Below are 21,394 nucleotides of genomic sequence, written 5' to 3'. Positions count from 1 at the left end.
GTTACGTTTTGCTTTGGAAAAACAACACAGAAATGCAGAAGAGAGAGGGTAGAGTATGCAAATTTTCGGTCGTGGAAACGCGAGGCAAAGCCTCTGAATTTATAGCCAAACAATCTGGGTTGAATAGGTGCGAAGGTACCTGCTCACATAAGGTATCATTCCGGTAGAAAAATTTCTGCTTGGTCGCGAATTTTAAATTCGCAAATGACCATTAAGACCGCTCCTCGAATTTTAAAAACATAAAATCCGCTCGGAAAAATATTAGGAAAATGAAATAAGTAACGAAAAAAGGAAATAAATTTGATCAAAAAAATTATCAATCAATCATATCAATTGACTAAATCTGAATCCAAAGCCGAAGCCGAAGTCGAGCCGAGCGAGCGACGACGACGACGACGCGAGGTACCACTTCTTCTCAACTCTTTATATGACGATATTTTCCGTTATACATAATGCTCACAGCCCTGCCCTTCCTATTGCCGATTAACTGTCGCAATATATGCATATAGGTGCCAAAGGTTTGGGCCAAAATGGAATATCTTATTCCAAGAAATTCCGGAGCCATTCAACTTTTTCACCGGCCTTGTCTAAAGCTATAAACTCAGACTCCATTATAGATATTGCTGAGGAAGCTTCTACAATCAACAAAAAGAGAAATAAGCCGTTTGGACCAAAGAATTACCCGAGCAAGAAGAAGTTCAAAGGTAATTGGACATAAGGTTATGGACTGCCGTGCATCAAAGAAGGACAAGAACAAGAGTCAAGCAAATATGGTTGAAAAGAATGATGAAATGGAGGACTTATGTGCCATGCTATTACATAATAGTTGTTCCATTATATCTTGGGAGGAATTAATCCTATAACCTTGGGCAACAGTGAGTGGATTAAATACCTTAAGAAAACACAGTTTTATATTGGACTCTTAACCTTTACTTATACTGTTTATATTCTTGTTTATGTTTTGTTTCTTGTTTTATTTGCAGAAATTATTTTCAAATACATATTTTAACACTTTATGATTGCAAAAAAGATATTTCACTGATTTTCATAATATTTTGGTATTTGAATAGTCTTTCCATTATGATAATGGTTAGTAACTTTGGTGTAATAAAGTAAAAGTTGAATGATCACCGGTAAAATTAATCAACTATTTTCGAAAAAAATTGAATTGATTGTCTCCAAATGCAATAACAAGTTGGTTCTTTAGTCTTCAGTACTGGCATAGATATAAAGTATAAAGTAGTCTTAAAAAACCGTATAATAGTATAGCGTCAACTAAAATTTAGGATTTTTTTTCCTTTGCTATTTATAAAATTAGCTAGATTTGGTACACGAATTATACACACTAACTTATTTATCCCATTCCTGTTATTGAAAAGTACAATAACAAAACCACAAAAAGCAAGAGGCACACACTGATTCTCTATCTCATTTCACTAGTTTCTTCTGATAAATCACTACATTATCCTTTTATTCAAACCATACATTCTTTTCTCAAGGCAATGGGATGGTCCATTTTTTCAAACCAATCATTTTCTTAAGGCGGAATCACATGATTGGTTGAACGCGGAATCAATTTTTTATAACTATATCTAAAGAAAAGTCTCCCATTTGAAAGATTATTTATTATAAGTCATGTTTTGGAGTTTGCCAAATCATTTTTGAGCGACGAAGTTACTAGGGATTTCTCTCCAGTGTCTGCTAAGATGCTCCGGTCTTTGGTTGACGCTATTATGTGGAAAAGACCCCGATTTTCTCAAAGATTAGAGATGTCACTGGTACTATCTTTCTGTCTTTGACCTATCGATTGAGGGGTGCTTCTTATCGTATCTGTGGTGCGCCCTATCGCCCTAAATCTAAGCGATGGAAGCCTCACTATCTTTGTATGCTTTCGCCGCCCGTTATCATTAAAACTGTGGTTAGGATTTCCAGATTTGGGAGTGTTAACGCCGAGTGTCGCGCGGGCCTTCATTCTTGAAAGGGCTAAAAGTAGCGCCTTCGCTTTGTTTGTAATGAAAAGGAAAGAGAAGATCTTCGGATATTTTTTCCAGGGGAGGACTTTCTTGATCGCCTCATTCTTCAACCATGGGTTAAGATGTGGCTAAAGTCTCTCCGATGGTAGCGTATATTACGCTCGAGGCCCCTCGAGCCTCCTCTTGTACCAATGTCTATATTCCGTTCTAGGAATAAGGTCAATTTCTTTTCCGGTAGTTAAATTAAATAATAAATATTTTCGTAATTATAAATTATTTTAAAATTAAATTATTTAATTATAAATAAATATGTGCCATTCTTTTTTAGACCATAAATTAGGAATTGGGACATAAGTACTGTACTAAAAATAAGTAAAAAGTAGAGCAAGCTTTAAGCGGCAAGTCGGCAACAGCGGGAATCACGACGGCGCAGCAAGGGAGTGAACTGTGAAGAGAGCCATTCTCTTCAGCTGCTATTACCCTACCCTATGCGCTTCAATCGGAGAAGATATTAGTTGTAGATTTTGGTTACAGAGCTCGCCGGTGACTTGAAGAAGTTTGAAGAAGAAGTCACGAAGATGTCAGACCTAGACAGGCAAATAGAACAGCTCAAGAGATGCGAACCGTTAAAGGAATCGGAAGTGAAGGCTCTTTGTCTTAAAGCTATGGAAATCCTCGTTGAAGAAAGCAATGTGCAGAGAGTGGACGCCCCTGTCACTGTAAGTCGAAATTAAAACCCTATGTCGGAGCGATATAAAAGAGATGAACTATAAGTTTTGACTGAGCTGAAGTGTGGGTTAATTGTCCAGTGGGGGAATTAATATATTTATTCTCCCAATTGGTCTACGGGATTCAGTCTAGGTTAATTGTTGATGATGTAGGGTTTCTATCTGTTAGTTCTTCAACTTTTTTTTTCTTAAAACCTTTTCAATTCCGTTTGAAAGCGCAAAGTCTTCCCAATGTATTATAGAGTCATTTGGATGCTCTCTTTTTCATTTTATAGGTTGAGTTGTTGGAAAATTCGTGTAAGAATATTCTATTGTTGTTCTGCGGGTTATTTTTGAGTGTGAAGTTGTAGGCATGTAAGTTTGAGTAATATTGTGTTACTGTCTTAAATTTAGTTGCAAGTGCCCAGGAAAATCTCAATTTTCATTGAAATTAACTAAATGATGATACATTAAGCCGGCAAATGCGAACACAATTGTGCTAGTTGCTCAAGACAAATGGTGTTTCGTGAGCCTAAATGGCTGTATGAAGTTGCACATAGTAGAAATTATGGAATAAGAATTATAAGATCCAAATGAACAATAGGCATATACAAGCATTTTACATTTTTCCTTTGTTTAGATGCGTCTAAATTCGTATTTTATTTGAAGATTCGGCTCTTATGATGAAACAAACATTCTTCTATCGATGACATGGTAGACTTGAGTCAAAGTATTATGGAATCTGTCAGAGATTCTGTTGAGATGAACATGTTATTTGTATTAGTCGAATTTCAAGAGAATTAATGCAACAGAAATTAGGATGTCTGCATTAATTTTATACATTTAGGTTAATTGTATTTGATATTCTTAGTGATAGCGTCATAATTAGGCATCACGCTAAGTAGGTAGATTCCCTTATTTTTCTGTAGCATAAACTCTATATAAGGGGCTCCTTTATTTGTTGTTCACCACTCAAATCAATAAGAATTTTACCTCTCCTCTTCTATTATCTCTATAGTAGAGATTGTAGCTTCTGCCTACCATAGGCTGCACAGTTGCCCAATTTTTTTTTCTTTTTGATGAAGTGTTACTGTCTATTAATGGTTATCGTTTTGGCAGCGTTACACCTTCATTTAGGTTACTGTTTCACTGACATCGCATCTGTTTTGTGTATATCTTTTGTGTGCTCCCTCAGTCTACCTATTTCTGACATATGGAGTTAGTGTCGTTAAGATGAACACAATATTGGAGACTTTAGCCTTAAATCTTTCCTTGGTGCGTGTGAAGCCAGAAAGCTCAAGCCCATTGGTGCTTTTGTAGCACACATCTCATGCACCATTAATTACTAAGATTGGTGACATTAGTCCATATCAGCTAACCTGTCAAGTCACATTTGTGTGGGTTTAGGAGTGATGTTATTAGTCCGCAGACCTGTGAAGCTAGTACTCCAATTTTTCCTAGCTAGTCTAATTTGTTATTGGCAATAAGCGCTATGTTATCATCAGGTAGCACCATTGGTTGCCAATGATATGGTCCAATTGCACTTGACAGTATGCTTGTGTTTGTCAACGTTTTGATCAAGTTGGCTGCATGCATATTTCAAGTCAGCCATGACTCTTTGTAGTCATGGTAGCTTCACAATCCATTTAAGTTTGTTTCATGGTAGCGCCAATCCAATTTTATTTTCACCTACACTATTTAAGACACTACTCAGATGCCTGTTCTGGCAACAACTATTGTTTTTTGTTAATGTATTTGACTTGATTTTTCAGTCTTGAATTGATTTGCACACACATTGGTTCATCACTTGAATTTGAAGGGAGATGTCGTTAGTTAAGAGAATTGGTTAGGATGTGTGTAGGGTCATTTTTTAAAGCATTAAGATTTTATTGAAATGTTTGGGCAAAAAAACCCTATACAAGTGGTATACCAAAAAAAAGAAGAAAACCAACAAAAAGATATGATTTTATACAAAAGTCACTCAATCTTCTATACGAAGAGGAGTCTCATGGGTGCACCAAAAGGAAATAAGGAATAAGAGGCTATTCCACAACTGTGCAAAGTTACTCTCTATCCCCTCAAAACCTCTCCTATTTCTTTCCTTCCAAACCACCCACATCAGTGCTAAAGGTGCTGCCTTCCCTGCCCTGCATCTACTCCTCCGTATTAATGTGTCTATGTTTAATGTATAACATATTATTATTTGTTGATAAATCAAATAAATTTCATTAGTACATATCAAGATGGTATTAGCTTTACATAAATAAATTAAAAAAATAATTATATAGAATGTTAATAGAATATTCTGAATGATTATGATGAGCTTTAATGGAACGGCATGGTCTGTGAGGATTCATACAGACAGACACCAATTTGCTTGGGATTGAGGCATATTATAGTTAGCAATCCTGAAAATTAAGAAAGTTCCTTCATCTCATGTAGCGTAAGCTCGTCATTTTTTGGACAGAGTATAGCCTAAGCTCTTATATTTACAAGCTCTCATATATTGTGCAACACTAACAGTAAGAGTTTTTCTCCTTTATCTTTTCACGGTATTGAATTTTTTCTTTATATTCTTTTCTGATGAAATTGCTTCTCTTTTGTTGAAGTTGCTTCTTTATATAGTGTGTAGTATTAGTTGATGATGGAGCAATGGTAGCATGATTATTGTTTTTTCTTCTGGGAGTGAGGATGTTTGATTAGAGATCACTATAGTGATGCTAGTCCACTTTCTGTTATTCAGTTGTTTGTTTTAGAAAAATTCTACCTAGGACTTATCTAGCAACTGTTTGTTATGTAGAAGTATTGGTCATTTATCTTGTAAAGAAACCAATGTCACGACCCCAAATCACAAGTGCCGTGATGGCGCCTATCGTGATACTAGGCAAGCCGACAACTCACAAATACAGGCATCTTTAATTTAAAATATACTAAAATAAGTTTGAGTAAATAAAATCTCATAAAAACTGGATGAAAACACCTCAACTCTATACAGAATTTCCCCAAAATCCGGGTGTCACGGAGTACATGAGCATCTATACAATAACACGGTCTGACAACTGAAACACTGTCTAGGAAGGTAGAATAGTATAAACAAAATTAAAAGATAAAGAATGAGAGTCAAGGTCTGCGGATACCAAGGCAGCTAGCTCGATAATCTCCGAACCGATGAAGCTCCAAAAATCAGCAACCACCGTGCCCGGAAATACCTGGATCTGCACTTCGAGTGTAGCTTGAGTACAACCAACTCAATAAGTAACAAGTCTAACCTTTGGGCTGAAAGCAATGATGAGCTCAACCAATAGAGTCCAAGTACAGAGTTTAACAGTACGGAAATGACGGAAATATGACAATAATATCTCAGAGAAACTAATAATCTGTAGGTACCAGTACAGGAATGTAGACATGCTTCCAGGTTTAACAGTTAAGCTCAACAAAGATAAAATATGCCAAGTCTGTATGATATAAGGAATATGACATCTCTATATCTATATGCCAATATGCATATCGTATGTGATGCAACACAATGAAAGCCTCACGTACTCACACTCTCAGAGTACTCAACCTGACTGTCCCAATTCTCACTCATCACACTCAGTCACTCCGCACTGCACGGTACCCGCTGCGGCGTATAGCCCGACCCCATAATGAAACAATAGAACCTGCGCTCACTGCTGGTATGTTAGACTCCGGAGGCCCAAGCGCTAATAAACCTGCTGCGGCACGCAACCCGATCCCATCATGAAGCAATAATACCTGCTGCGACGTGCAACCCGATCCCATTATTGAGTCAATAGTACCCGCTGCGGCGTGCAGCCCGATCCCATCAATATCACTCACAAACAGGCCCTCGGCCTCACTCGGTCATCAATTTCTCTAGTCTCTCGGGCTCACAACACTTATGCCAAGCAGCCTAAATCAATGATACATGATGTGACAATATATGATAACAGAGACTGAGATATAGTATGCAATCATGAATGTGACTGAGTACATAACTGCAATTAAGCAAATAACTCAACAACAAAGAATGATTGCTATGAGTCCCAATAGCACCAACACATAGCCTAAACATGATTCTAACATAAATCACAGCTCAAATTCTCGAACACATAGAGGACAATAATAATATTAAGATAAGATGACTACACAGTTCCATGGAATCGACTGAATCACAATTACTACGGTGCACGCCTACACGCCCGTCACCTAGCATGCACGTCACCTCAACACCAATCACATAACACGTAATTTTAGGGATTCATACCCTCAGAACCAAGTTTAGAAGTGTTACTTACCTCAAACCGTGCAAATCTCTACTCCAATAAGCCCTTGCCTGGTATTGTTGTTACTGCTGCTTACTGGGGGTTAATCCTGGGGTTCTTGCTGAAAAAAATACTACAGCAGCTGGAGAGGACTCAAGAATCTGGTTGGGGTCTGGTAATGTCAAGAAACAAACGAAGCAAAGAAAGATGACTGTAGAGGATTAGGGATGGGATGGCAAAAAATCACCAATAAACAAACAATGCTTATGTTAGTTATGATAGCTAGGATTTGAATTTCACAATTCAAGAGCATCACAATAGATGAGAATAGCCTAATCATAAGTATATTTTACCTATCAAGGGAAAAAAAGAAAACGCCAAGTCATTAGACTCTTTTTATTGGTAGCAAGTCATTAGACTTGTCCTGACAACTTCAAGTAAATTGCCATAAAGAATGAACTTACTTCCAAATGAAATAAAGACGGAGAAAAAACAATATGCCTTTCTAAGTTTTCTGCAAAATAGATGAGTTAAAATTCGTAAAACATTTGTGAACTGAATGGTCACAAAGAAGGGAAAAAGTTATGGACCTTAGAACAAAAGTATGGAGTAATGTCAAGCACAGTAAGTCTTCTGAAATGATATAAGAACGACGTATTCATGCATTGGTAATTATTGAAGTAACGTTCTATAGTTTGGTTTACCCTTGGAGTTGTTTTACCCTAAATTGGATGTTAATTTTCTTCAATCAGTTGGTCTATTTCAATTAGGATTAACATAAGAAAAATTTAGTGACCGGAAGAGGCAAAGTTCTGAGCCACCTTCTACCTTTGAAAAAGCTGACCATTGCGACCTGATGATTAAAAGCTCTGATTCCTTTGTTTTTTCCTGAAGTAGACCATCTCGTAATGCTTAGTTTCTTGATACTGATTGAGTGCTACTGTCTTAATGACTTCATAAAATGAACTTGTGGAGTCTATTGGGAAATATACTGCAATGTGTGGTATGGGCTTGTGAAATTCTAAAAGTTACAGGAGCAAATGCGATTATTTCTGAACTCTTACCATATATTGTCTATTTGGTCTTATCATTTACAAGTGACACTCCTACGTGCTATGTTTGTTTCTTAGTTTTTTTTTTCTGATGTGAATTCCACTTATCTATGTTCTGGTATTGCTTTAAATTTGTTTCTTGTGTGTATAGATATGTGGTGATATCCACGGGCAATTTTACGACATGAAAGAGCTATTCAAAGTGGGAGGTGATTGTCCAAAGACAAATTACTTGTTTCTCGGAGATTTTGTTGATAGAGGATTTTATTCCGTTGAGACATTTCTTCTTCTACTAGCTCTGAAGGTACTTTCTGGTTCTAACTGCTTCCTGTGTTACCTGGTAGATATCATATTCGTGCAAGGTTTATCTGACTTACGTTATTGTTGAACCTATATGCTATAGTCTTCACTGTGGAAAGTTGGTTATAAGGATATCTCTACTTCCTGCACTTTTGTGTTTTTCCTAAAAGACAAGCTGACAGCTCAGGAAACTACCCTCCGTAGTCTGTATATTCTACGTTATGTACTGCTGCCTTTGTTTGGTTCATGATGTTTTGTAAATTGTAATTGAAATGAAGTGGAAATTATGTTGGATTGGATGCAAAATAGTTGGTCAGACTCATTTAAACTTCCACGTGACGGGGTAACTTGCGTGTGCTTGTTTACTTTGCTGCCTGGGGGACCCCTGGAATGCTTGAAGAAAAGGAAAATAAGTTATATAAAGATATCTCTGTTGATTTTTTATTATCAGTAACCAAAAATAAAAACTCAGTTGAATTTAGGATAAAAGATTTGACATTACATTTTTTTTTTTGGATACTTGTGGGCTCCGAGCCAGCTTGCGAGCATCTCGACTTATTCCACGGGTACTAGCTAGCTCCCACCAGTACAGGTGCTGTCATAGGTTTTAACCCACTCCATTGACCACTAAGCCACACCTTTGGGTGCTTTTCAGATCATTGTTAACTATGAGGATGCTTTTCCTCCTTTTTTCTTCTTGGTGACATGACAATCTGGTTTTGCTTCTTGAAGTTGCAAATAAGTTGGGCTCAGGACCATCTGTGACATGTTATTCGTTTACCTAGCTTGTTGGTTCTGTGCATGCACTCCCCCTCCCCCGCTTCATCTTTGCCTTATTGTCGAAGATTTCCATTTGGCTGTGCCTCATCCTAGATTGATGTGTCTTACGAAAATAACTGTGCGTTCATCTCTTATAAAACCCATGACGTAATAGAAGCAAAATTGTTGCTTCAATGTGCTAATATTCTCTATGCCTTTCCTTGTTGAGTTGCTTATAATTGGTTCTTTATTTCCATGTTCATGTTTAGTGAACATGTTGCCTTTGCCCTTTCAATTAATTGGTGATGCATCATTATCCAAAAAAAAAAAGAGAATAAATTGGTGATGTATAATCAGGTGAGATATCCAGATCGAATCACTCTTATCAGAGGTAACCATGAGAGCCGCCAGATCACACAGGTTGGTCCTTCATTTTATCCCTAACTTCTTAAACTTAAATTATAATCTTATTTTTTCTTCAAAATTTCCAGGTGTATGGATTCTATGATGAGTGCCTGCGGAAGTATGGTTCAGTAAATGTTTGGAGATATTGCACGGATATCTTTGACTACTTAAGGTTTTCTACTTTATTCTAGTGGCTAAAATAGGAGAAGAACTGATTGTTCAATGCATTTTCAGTAGATCCATTGCTTTCAAGCTTGTCATTGGACCTGTCTGTTATGCGCTTTATCCAACCTTTTCTGTTTCCATTGAACCTAATACATGACTTGCAAGTTTGTCCATTTGCTTGACCATACTTGACCTGAGTAATTCTGGACATTGGTATCCTGCATGTTCTCTTTTCTCGTTCCAGCAGTGTTTATGGCTGTCTGATCAAGTCGTGGTACATTTAGCTATCGGTAAGACTAAACTTATATTACCTTGTCTTGATCGTAACGCAGCTTGTCCGCTCTTATTGAGAATAAGATATTCTCTGTTCATGGTGGTCTTTCTCCTACAATATCTACATTAGACCAGGTCCGGAACTAATCTCTGACTCCTTTGCTTGAATTTACATGTGGTGAAATACATTGACATCATCACCTCTATCTCAGATTCGAACTATTGATCGAAAGCAAGAGGTTCCCCATGAGGGTGCCATGTGTGACCTACTATGGTCAGATCCAGAGGACATTGTTGATGGATGGGGACTGAGTCCTCGTGGTGCAGGTTTCCTTTTTGGTGGCAGTGTTGTTACTTCATTTAACCATACAAATAACATAGATTACATATGCCGTGCACATCAGTTAGTAATGGAAGGATTTAAATGGATGTTCAATAATCAGATAGTTACAGTCTGGTCTGCTCCGAACTACTGTTACAGGTCAGTTAAGTCACACGGTTAGTTTGCATTTTGTTCTTTTTTTTAAGGGTATGTTCATTTCATGTATTTTTTTAACGAGAATTATTTGCATTCGTCCTGGTACATCGCAGATGTGGGAATGTTGCCGCAATTCTTGAGCTAGATGAGAATCTTAATAAGCAATTCCGTGTGTTTGAAGCCGCTCCACAGGTATGTGTATATAATCGTTCTACTTTCTAGTTTTTCTGGTTGGTGAATGAGCAAAGAGGTCATTAATTTATCAATGTGCTATTTTTAACCGTAATGGTTAAACAGAAATTCTGCATCCCATCGTCCCATGCATTTCTTTGATCAGTGAGGCATTTATGAAATATAACAAATTCACCACCAAGTGGCTAAAATGTACACAGCAAAGAGGTACGAACTCAGCAAATAGACACTGCCTATTTGAGAAATTGGGATTGTTGAAAGAAAATAGAAAATCTCATGACACCCTGTCTCAGTGTCCGTTCCAGGCTATCCATCAAATGTGTCCCTTTTCGTGAAAGTACTTTTTCTACCCTCTTGGAATACCTTCTGAATATCACGTCACTTGAAAATGTAACATCGGTCCCCCTCTTATTTTCTGATAATACATCAGACACACTCTTGTTATTAATGATAGTTCAAATTCATCAAAAACTTGACTTAATCATCAACTTTGAGCCAGTCTCTTAAATGTGAAAAGTTTATTTCCTACTACAAAAATGAAAGATACATTTACTTGACCATTTTTCCGTAGCCAGAAAAAAAGAGAAGAAGAAGAAAATATTTCATTTCCCATTTAATACCTATGTCACTGAGCCCACAGAGATTTAGGTTAGTCAATGTGAGATTCCAGGATTGCACCATCCAAACCTTGACTAAGAAATAACCTACTTCCCGTAGTGCTGACCCACCCTGGCACCCTCACTATGGACCTTTGAATGTATTCCAACCTCAAACTTAAGCACCTTAGATATATTAGTGATATAATCAATTTCCTTGAAGCATCAATTTCCCTGTCCTCTCAGAAAATCTCAGAGATACAGTAACTGCCTGACATCTTCAACTTGCCTAAATATTCAACCAAGTACATATCCTGGCTTTGCAGAAATTGATCTGGCAGGATTGATAGTTGTGCATATAACTTGTAACCAAAGCATTAGCGCCAGTTATGTGAACTTATATGCATTCCTGTGGAAGAAAAGATACTTGCTCATTGCAATTATGGGCTGAGACAAGCATGCAGTCACTTTTACTCTTATACCAGGATGCCTTTGTGAGACTTCTGCACAGTTTTACATTTGTGCCTGTTTTTGGTGAAATACAGGAATCGAGAGGAGCACCTGCTAAAAGGCCTCCACCAGATTACTTCCTGTAAAACAACAAAAGGATCCAGTTTTTGCCATCAATATACCCACACTGTTGACAAGATGGTTGTAGAGCGCATGCAGGAGATGCTCTCAAATGATTCATACTAGATCAGTTACTGGTTATCTGGTAGAAGGCTTCTTGGGTTCTCAGAAAGAATGGTACCATTGTTTGGGTTTTCTTATATCTTACTGAGATCCGATTGCCATATTGCCCATTTCCAAATCCGATATTTTTTTCCTTGTAATGATGGTGTGTAATAGAATGGGACATTGAGGTGAAATTTGCATTTGAGGCAGCTTCTCTCTCCTGTAAAGGAGTTGTACGACTGAAGTCGAGGACCACATTTGAGCATCTTGTTACATATGGACTTTGCCAGTCAGAAAATGTTTTTTGTTTCTCATGTTACATTTAATGCAATTCAGGCTGCGGTAACAAAACTTCAGGCTGTGTTAACAAAGCTTGTACACATTTTGTAAGGTTAGATTGTTCGATTTGGTGCAAGATATTAGGTGCAGGAAAGTTTTGTCCACATTCTGATTGAGATACTGTTTAGACTTCATATTTCTGCACCATAAGGGTAGTTAGATTGATTATACTGCCTCGAAGAGTGGTGTATGGACAACAAATCAAGAGGTAGCTCATAAATTTTTTAGTGAAAAAGGTAATTCTATGATGGATAGGATTGTGTTCTGCCCCATCTCAAATGAGACGTCGACCTTTTCTGGTTGGGTCGTTAAAAAGTAATGTTTGAATTTCTTGACAAAATTGTTTAATAGACACGTCCTCTTTGAATTTTAAATGAGTATATGCTACCTAAAAAATATAACATTCGGTGTCAGTTTAACTAAAAGGATGATAGACATTATGTGCTCAAAGTCTCTCTCTCACACACACGTAGCTATTAATACACGTAAGAGTTTGTTCTATTCGGTCCTAAAGTGCGGCGAGCGTGGAACACCTGATCACCTCCCTTCCCAACATCAACTTATGGTTACAATGACAAAAATAGCCTTGTCGATCGCCAACTTCTTTCGATCAGAACAGTCTAGTCATCAATGAGATTATCTACATATTTTTTGTAGATAAATTGCACAATAATATAAAACATATTTGCACCATTGGGCAAAATATGATTATAACAGATACAAACTATAAAAGGTTAAAATTTATTGAAAGTAATTTCTCCCCCTCGTCGATACTCGATAGTTGAATAATCTTCACAGTGTGCAAGTAAAATCTAAGGAATAAATATATACTTACTTTTTCTTTCTTATATACTTACTAGTAATAGAGTTCCTTGCAACGTGCGACAGGCAAATCATGTGCAAGGAGCAGAATTCCAAAATTTACGACTCCACAGACCACCCTATCCACAGTAAGTACAATTATTATAAGTAGCAAGCACTACCAACCATCCTGTTGCTTTCAATAATCCTCAACCAAAATGTAAAATTGTAACCTCGTTGACATGCCAAACATTTCTTCAAATCAAAGCTCAGTGTCTAATCTTGATTCTTGAAAACTTTACCCATCTCAATCTCATCAATAAATCCATTTAATTCATCAAAAATCGCAATGGCAGACTATATCTTCTCCTTCTTTTTTCTATCTTTACTTCTTATTTCTTCAACTAATCATGTTAAATCCGATGAAGAAGGCTACATCTCAGTGGACATATCAAATAAGGGTCTTGATTTTGCGAAGGATTTTCTAGTACAAATGGCTGAGTCTTCACTAGTTCCCCTTGACCTGCCTAAAATTGAGAAATCAAAGCATATTCCTTTTATTGGTACAGTTCATATGGGTCTTTCTAATATCACTGTCGATAAAATCCATGTAATTTCGTCCACTGTTAAAGCTGGTGATACGGGTATAGTTATTAGTGTTTCTGGTGCCACCGCTAATATGACCATGAATTGGGAATATTCTTATACCAATTGGTGGCTTCCTATTCCTATTACAGATAATGGGGAAGCTTCTATTCAGGTATGCACCGATAAATCTGGAAAGCTTATGTGAAATTCTTACTTTAATTAGCTCAAATTACATTAAAAATGCTGTCTTTTTGAGTCATATCTGAACATAGATTCTTTCTTTTACAGTAACTATTTTTTACTCTTGTTTCCCTTTTTAACTTAATTGGGTTAGGATTTAGGGAGCAGCTACTATAAGTGGAAGACAAGTTCAGTAACTTTAGAAGCTAGTGAACTACTGATCACGCCCAACTATGCCTTTTAAAAAAAAAGAACTCTGCGGACGTTGCAAATATAACCCGAGTATTACGCCCAGGGTCGAATCCACAGAGAGTTAACCTATCAACCGCTATCTTCAAACCCACCAAGTATTCAGCACCAGCTTCTCAAACATTTAAATTCTCAGTTGAGTGTTCTTTAACAACTAGCTTGCAAGTAACTAAATGGCTGTAACTAAATTAATAAGGTTGTAAACAATTATGGGACAAAGCTAAGGCAATGATTTCCCCTATTGATGGAATCCCTCCTGTTTATGCTCATACAAATTTACCCACTCATCTCTATCAATCTTGAACGCTAATCTTACCGCAAATCTCTCCCGAGTAATCACAGTAATCTACTATTGCACTCTCCCGAGATACACTAGCTTGCTTTATTTAGCACAATTCAATCTAGATTGCACCCAAGACTTCGTTATTCCTAATCCCGCCTTTAAACCCGCAATTATAGATTCCTCTAATAATCTAGGAGTGGTGTTGTTCAACAATACCCTAAATATGCACTCTTTTCCAAGTTATGCACACTAAATAGGTACAGCTAATTGAGGATCCTGTCAATTAACTACAACGAACACGAAGTTGAACAAATAAAGATTAAACTAGCAATTTGTATTCACATAAACAAGAAGTTCATCACCCAATAGGTTCCATCAAAGCCTTAGACAAGGAATTTAGCTACTCATAGATATGGGAGAATAAACTACGCTTGAATTCATCATAATAATCAAAAGAAAGGAAGAAAGATGTTTAGAGTACTTGCTCCCAATTGTTTTCCTTGCTAAAAAACCTAAAAAATCAATACATGCCTCTCTTGGGCGAAGTCTAGTGTTTTAAATAGGGTTTAGGTCTAAAAATCCCGTGTTTTACACTTAAGTCCCTGAAGTTTACTGTGCCCACCGCGGTTCTACCGCGGTCGCGGTAGAACCGCGGCCAAACGCCCTCGCGGAATCTTCAACTTTCAGAAACTGCCTTCCACCGCGGTTTCACCGCGGTCGCGGTAGAACCGCGGTGGAACTTGTACCCGGAAATTTTGGCCTGTTTTGAATGGGATACTTGGGAAATTCAACAATTGGCCTTTTTTCATCAATAGTTGACTCCAAAACCGCTCCTTAGCCTTCCTTACACCTATATCACCTGCAAATCATGAAAAGCACTAATAAGAGCATTTTGTTGTCATTTTTCCACATTAAAAGTTCACAAGAAGGTGATTATTTGGTGCGTGATTATAGTCAAATTCACCTATTATCAACTACGCAAGAGCTCAAGAAAAGTATTTTATGTATCCACGTGTTGCACGGATTAGTATCTGATTACATTCGAGCTTCAAGAAAAGAGACTTTTACAGAAGCTAAAACTTGAACCATATCATGTCTTCAATATTATCTTATTTGTTGTGGGCAAATGAGGATAACGTCCATAGATGTTGCCTAGAAGTAGCGAAGTCAAAAATTTTGCTAAGGGTGTTCAAGATTAAATATACATGTATGAAAAGTAATATTTGATCTATATATGTAGTATAGTTCTGCAGTACTACTACAACAACAACTATACCTCAGTTTAAAACTAGTTGGAGTTAACTATATGAATCTTCAATGTCCATTTCACTTATTGGAGCCATTTTGTTCGAATACTCAGTTCTTTGTCTTTTTAAGGCAAGCTAAGGATTCTCTATAGTTTCTACTAACATACAAATCTCTAAACATCTAAAAGGACGCCTTGCAAACACCAATTGTAAGCAAGTGCTGTAATATGGCCAATCATTAATTTCAACTAGTTAGTATTGCCTATATGAATCTTTTGCTTAAGCTTTTGTAACTTAGTTGGGGTGGTGGGGTGGGGGGGACTACCTTCCTGCCTGTTGTAATCTCAAGGTTGCCATGTCTACTTGTCCTTTGCATCTCTTCTCCTTGTATTAATCATAGTTAAATGTGCTAGCAATTTGTTAAAGTCTGGTATATTTGTTATTTTCTTTGTCCGTTATAGTCATGCACTTTCTTCATTATTTGATGCTTGTGAAGTATACAGCAAATGTGTAAATGTTGCTTATCCTTAAGGTTGAAGGTATGGACGTCGGAATTTCTTTCAATCTGACGAATAACCAAGGATCGCTTATGCTTTCTCCCTTGGATTGTGGATGTTCAGTGAAAGATATATTTATAAAGTTGGATGGTGGAGCATCCTGGCTATATCAAGGGTACCATTTTTGAATATATATGTTTTATTTAAAGCTACTCTCACTCCCTCTCAGCACACACAGTACATACACACACAAAGCAATGATGGACACCCGATTATGCTTGTATGAATGTGATGTTTTGATGTATGATGTGCCGTGGTCAACAAACAAAAAAGTTAACCGGAATTGGTAACAGTTATTTTCTGCAAGCATGCGACAAATATACTGAGATGCTTCAAAATTTGCATTTCCTTGTAAAGCGTAGGTTGCATTGTAACATTGCTCGTCTGAAACTCTTCATTTCTATCATTGAAAATTCCTTCCATAAAGAATACTATTTTCTGAGTTATACATGTCTGGTGTCTGACTGCAGAATCATTAGTTGTTAGTGAACGGATCTCTCCAAGTTCAAATGAAAAATTCCTTAAACTAGTTCATTCGGTATATTTTTTTTAACTCTTCTGGTTTGTGGCAGTAACTAATTTTGTCTAATATACTTTCAAAGAGGTAATGTGTTTTCATATATCATATCCTCACCATCCTTTGTGATGATTCTGCTATTCTTATAAGAATTTTTATTTGTGCCCTGAGTTTGCTTCCTTGATAGGTTTTACTAGCATCATTATGATTTCCCTCTTTTACTTGCAGGTTGCTGGACGCTTTTGAAGTTAGATTAACTTCTGCTGTAGAAAATGCTATTTCAAAGAAATTGAGAGAAGGGATTGTGAAGCTTGATTCTTTGTTGCAGTCCCTACCAAAGGAAATTCCAATAAGAAATATTGGTGCTTTAAATGTCACCTTTGTTGGCAACCCACAATTGCGAGACACTTCTCTTACTCTTTCAATTGATGGGTTAATTAGTGCCAAGGATGCCTATGCGGCATTTCGTTACCATCATCTGGAACACTTATTAGCGTCTCTAGAATACTTATTAGCGTCAGTTCCTGTGAAGGATCCGGCAAGCATGGTTACCATTTCCTTGCATGAAAAAGTTTTAGTGTCCGCATCATCTGTTTACTATAACGTAAGTCCTTCCTCTATTCCTTCCAAGTGAACCATTTCAGAATTAGAAGAATATTGGTTATTTTTCTAGCAGTCATCTAATAGCTTGACCTTTATATGGATACATGTATTTTTCCACGTTATAGCTCTGAATTTGATAATTTAACATGCCTTGTTCTAATATATTCTTTGAGAATTTGTTAAGGGATATACTCAATGTTAAGCCCCCCTTCAAATCTGACTGGTGCAAGATGCGTTTCAGAATATTATATGGCATGATTGTATCTAATAGCTGCTATCTGTTCAGGCCAACAAAATGCATTGGATTGTTGACAAAGTACCTGAACAATCCTTGTTAAACACTGCTGGATGGAGGTTCATTATCCCGCAACTTTACAGGCAATATCCAGATGCTGACATGAATCTGAATGTTACCATATTTTCTCCACCCAGTCTGAAAATTAAAGAACACCAGATTGATGTGACGGTTCATGCAGATGTCGTGATTAATGTTTTGAATTCGGGTGAAGTGACACCGGTTGCATGCTTTTCAACGGTAAGCTTCGTAAAAAGATCAACTTATCTACATATATGCCACCCATTTCCTTGCAGTCATTAGTTTATTGCTATTCGTTATTCTCCCTGTTGGAAGTAGGACGAAGTAGTCATTAAGCTCAATTCACTTTTTATTTCAACCTTTCACTCTATAGAGGTTCAGTTTTATAGAGTGAAAGGTTGAAATTTAAAGTGAACTGAGCTTAAAATCAATGGCCTATTCGTCCTATTGAAACTTCTTTTGATTGGACGGATAGAGTGAAAGGTTGAAATTTAAAGTGAACTGAGCTTCTAACAAAATAAGTTGGAAATTAAGAAATGCATCTGTGCCATTGATTAGCTTTCTATTTATCACAGGGACATGTTTAAATCAAAATTATTTCCCCATTTATTGTGTCTTAATCAATCAAAATCAAAATCGTTAGAATCTATCTTTATTCTTAATAACCCTTGGCATGAATATTATCCACTGTTTGATATTGGCTTGTGTTGAGAACGTGCAATGGCTGTCCGGAACCTACTTTTCTCCCCGTTTGTGTTGATTAAAATTTAAGTATTAAAATTGCCACTTTGCATATTCAAATGAAGAAAACATGCCGGGGCAGCTGTAAGAGGCAAAAAGTAAAATATTTCTGTTGCTACCTGTAAGAATTGGATTAGTATTTTATCCATTCTTGAAGATGCTAGAAACATTTGTTAACATTTTGAATTGGCTTCCTTTTCTCTTTGCCTTATGAGTGCTACTAGTATAAGTAGTTGAAGAATTCCACCAAGAGGGCAATTGTACTAGCTGATTTTTCAACTGAAAGGAGACAGGGCGGGGGGTTGTAAAATTGTCTCGTTGTAACTCAGGGGCGGACCCACATGGTTTCAAGAGGGTTCATATGAACCCGCTTCGTCGGAAAGTTATACCGCGTATAGATATAAGTGTAATCTAAAACAGAACAACTTTTCATATATAAATAAAATTGAACCCGCTTTGACATCAAAATCGTTGTGCAGTGATGGTCAAGTGGGTTCATGTTTACCGGAAGGTCCAATGTTCGATCCTTTAGTGCAACACTTTTCCTTGCTTTTGGACAGTTTTTGGCGTTATGCTTGAATGGCCTCAGCTTATTTACTTCAAGTACTTAAAACATAATTTCAAAGTTAATTTGTTTTTCTCTCACCGATTTCCAGTAAAACATGCAAGAATATGTGTTGAAATGATTTATTATTTTGTAGTTTACTTTAGTTTGGTCTATATTGAAACGTTTATTTGTTCTATATTGTCTTTTTTTTAATTATTATTATTATTTGGCTTATAAGCTCTCTTTATCCAATTATTTGTATTAGTTTAGTTTATTTCACAACTCTGTCGTTGCATTTTTTTTTCTTGTAAACAACAACTTTGCTTTTGTTATGTAATAAGGAAAGAATTCAGATTTTGTTATATGTTGCAGAGTTTAATATACTTTTAATTTGTTGACCAAGCTTAAAAATTTTAAAGTAAATTTTGTCAAATTAAGTAGATAAATTTCTTTTATTAAAAAAATGCACTACCTGTTAAAAAAAAGAAGAAGAGTGCCTGCTTAAAAATGTGATTCATTTTGAGGTGGAGAATGAAAAGAAAAAAAAATAGAGTAGCTATCTTGCTTGCTATGCCTGATGTTGATTTTATGTCGGCTATTGTCGTGTCAATTTGAACCCGCTGTTGTAACTAACCACATGATTGTTTTAATTGATGCATTTTAGTTTTATTTCCTGAACCTCGGTTGTGTTGATATGAGTAAATGACCTATGTGGTGTCCTTACGAATTCATATGCATGAATTTGGAATGCCCGAGGAAACACCATAGAGAGATGTCTCCATGGGTTTAAAAGGACAAATTCAAGTTATCTTTTTCACATGTTTCATCAAGGCATTTGACCTTGCTTGCCTTTTTTTGAATCCCGGTTCTACCAGGGACTGACGTTTGACTGACGTTTGACTTTTCACCCTCTTGATTGCAGGCAGTCAGTGGTTCAGCTTCTCCATGGATTACCAACAATAATCTTGGTGGAAATATTCAATTAGATGAATTCTCTTTATCTTTAAGATGGAGTAAAATTGGCAATTTGCACGTGAATCTAGTCCGGGTATATCTTCAGTTCTCTCTCTGTGTTCTATTTTCCAGTTCATTATGTTTTCCGTTGAGGCTGCTCATGATGCACTTAAACTCCTTAATCTCAGGGAGTTACATGGTACCTTTTTGGGTCATATGTTTCATTGAAAAACATTTTGATCTCATAGTGCTAATATAGAAAAACATTTAACAAGTGGTCATTTACACTCCTCGCTAGTGAACCAAACTATCAGTAACGCTTTCTCTATAGACGACTCTCTTTCTTGCTTATTGCTGCAACACCCTGTATATTTATATGTATTCATGATGTGCGAGGACCTCAAGCGTCACAAGCAGTATATTTGCTGCTTTAAACACTTTTTTGAATTTGACCTCTTTGTTGTGGTTCTATTTATTTGTTTATCAATTTATCTCAAAGAACTGCAGAGTTTCTGGCTATTTATCTGCATAGTGGAAGGAATGATGAGCTGCATAGGTGTCATCAGTGCTAGCATGATAAATACATTCATTAGTGAATAGTGTGTTACCAGTCATGGAGCTTACGAAGTCGAATTGTATTCTCCCTTTCCGATGATTTGCAGGATTTGTCTCTCTGCTAGTCAAGTCATTTGCCGCTCTAAGTTAGAACAGCAAATGGCCCTCTGTAAATGCTAAAGCAGTGGGCCTAGTATTTGTTTCATCCCATTTCTGTGACAGTTCCTTTCTTTAGGTGATGATAAAACTGACCCGAATCCTGAAAACTGTTGCAGGTACTGATGTCAACTGCACTGCGGACTGTGATACTGCCATACATAAATTTAAAACTTAGTAGAGGATATCCACTGCCCATATTTCATGGCTACACGCTTCAAAATGCTAAAATCCTGTGTAGTGATTCATGGATTAAGATTTGCAGTGATGTTGGACCAGTCCAACAATTAAAGTATAAGTTAGTTCCTACTTCCTCCCACTGTATCAGACCTTGTATTGATAGACAGATGTAAACTAGGTGTAGGATGTGCTTTCTTTTGTTTCTTGTTTGTAATTGCTATATATATGCATGTTGCACATATAGCTATTGTAAATCCTTCTCTCGGTTATAAAATAACGATTGTAAAGTAAGTAAACTGAAGAGAAGTAGAGAGAGAGGTTGATATATTTATTCAACTTTCAAACTGATGTACATAATGAACTGAAAACTCCTCTATTTATAGAAGAAAGGAAGCAAGGCTTTTCTTGAGCTGCATGTAAGCTGTCTGCATGAGCTGCTTGCAACCTGCCTGTTTAATGAGAAGCTGCTGCAAATCATTTCATTGAGTTGCTTGCAACCTGCCCGCATCAAATGCTTGTAGATAAACTTCAATGTAGTATTAAATGGATAATCTTCTTCGGGAAGATTATCTATAACAGAGTATTAAATGAACATCCACAATATAGTTATTTTCATAACACTCCCCCTTGGATGTTCATTGAAAGAGATTGTGCCTCGTTAAAACTTTACTAGGAAAAACCCAATGGAAAAATCCTAGTGAAGGAAAAAGAGTAAACATATTTAGTAATACGCATTTCTGG

At 36.7% G+C, this 21,394-nt stretch overlaps 2 protein-coding genes across 2 annotated transcripts; both read left to right on the top strand.

Moving 5' to 3' along the window:
- The first annotated feature begins 1,635 nt into the window (after positions 1-1,635).
- Positions 1,636-12,283, top strand: LOC109208192 (serine/threonine-protein phosphatase PP-X isozyme 2). Its single transcript, XM_019371249.1, has 8 exons — positions 1,636-2,692; positions 8,149-8,301; positions 9,414-9,476; positions 9,548-9,633; positions 9,959-10,034; positions 10,112-10,380; positions 10,491-10,569; positions 11,711-12,283. The coding sequence occupies exons 1-8, from the start codon at positions 2,552-2,554 to the stop codon at positions 11,759-11,761; spliced, it is 918 nt and encodes a 305-aa protein (XP_019226794.1). The 5' UTR covers positions 1,636-2,551; the 3' UTR covers positions 11,762-12,283.
- A 781-nt stretch (positions 12,284-13,064) lies between these two features.
- LOC109208191 (putative BPI/LBP family protein At1g04970) lies at positions 13,065-21,116 on the top strand. Its single transcript, XM_019371248.1, has 6 exons — positions 13,065-13,740; positions 16,060-16,199; positions 16,830-17,205; positions 17,491-17,739; positions 19,731-19,856; positions 20,593-21,116. Exons 1-6 carry the CDS (start codon positions 13,330-13,332, stop codon positions 20,824-20,826), a joined length of 1,536 nt encoding a protein of 511 aa, XP_019226793.1. The 5' UTR covers positions 13,065-13,329; the 3' UTR covers positions 20,827-21,116.
- The last annotated feature ends 278 nt before the right edge of the window (positions 21,117-21,394 follow it).

Source organism: Nicotiana attenuata, unplaced genomic scaffold, assembly GCF_001879085.1.
Source record: "Nicotiana attenuata strain UT unplaced genomic scaffold, NIATTr2, whole genome shotgun sequence".
In the NCBI taxonomy this organism is placed as follows: Eukaryota; Viridiplantae; Streptophyta; class Magnoliopsida; order Solanales; family Solanaceae; genus Nicotiana; species Nicotiana attenuata.
The sequence above is the reverse complement of the archived record's forward strand: the minus strand, read 5'-3'. Positions and strand labels throughout refer to the sequence as shown.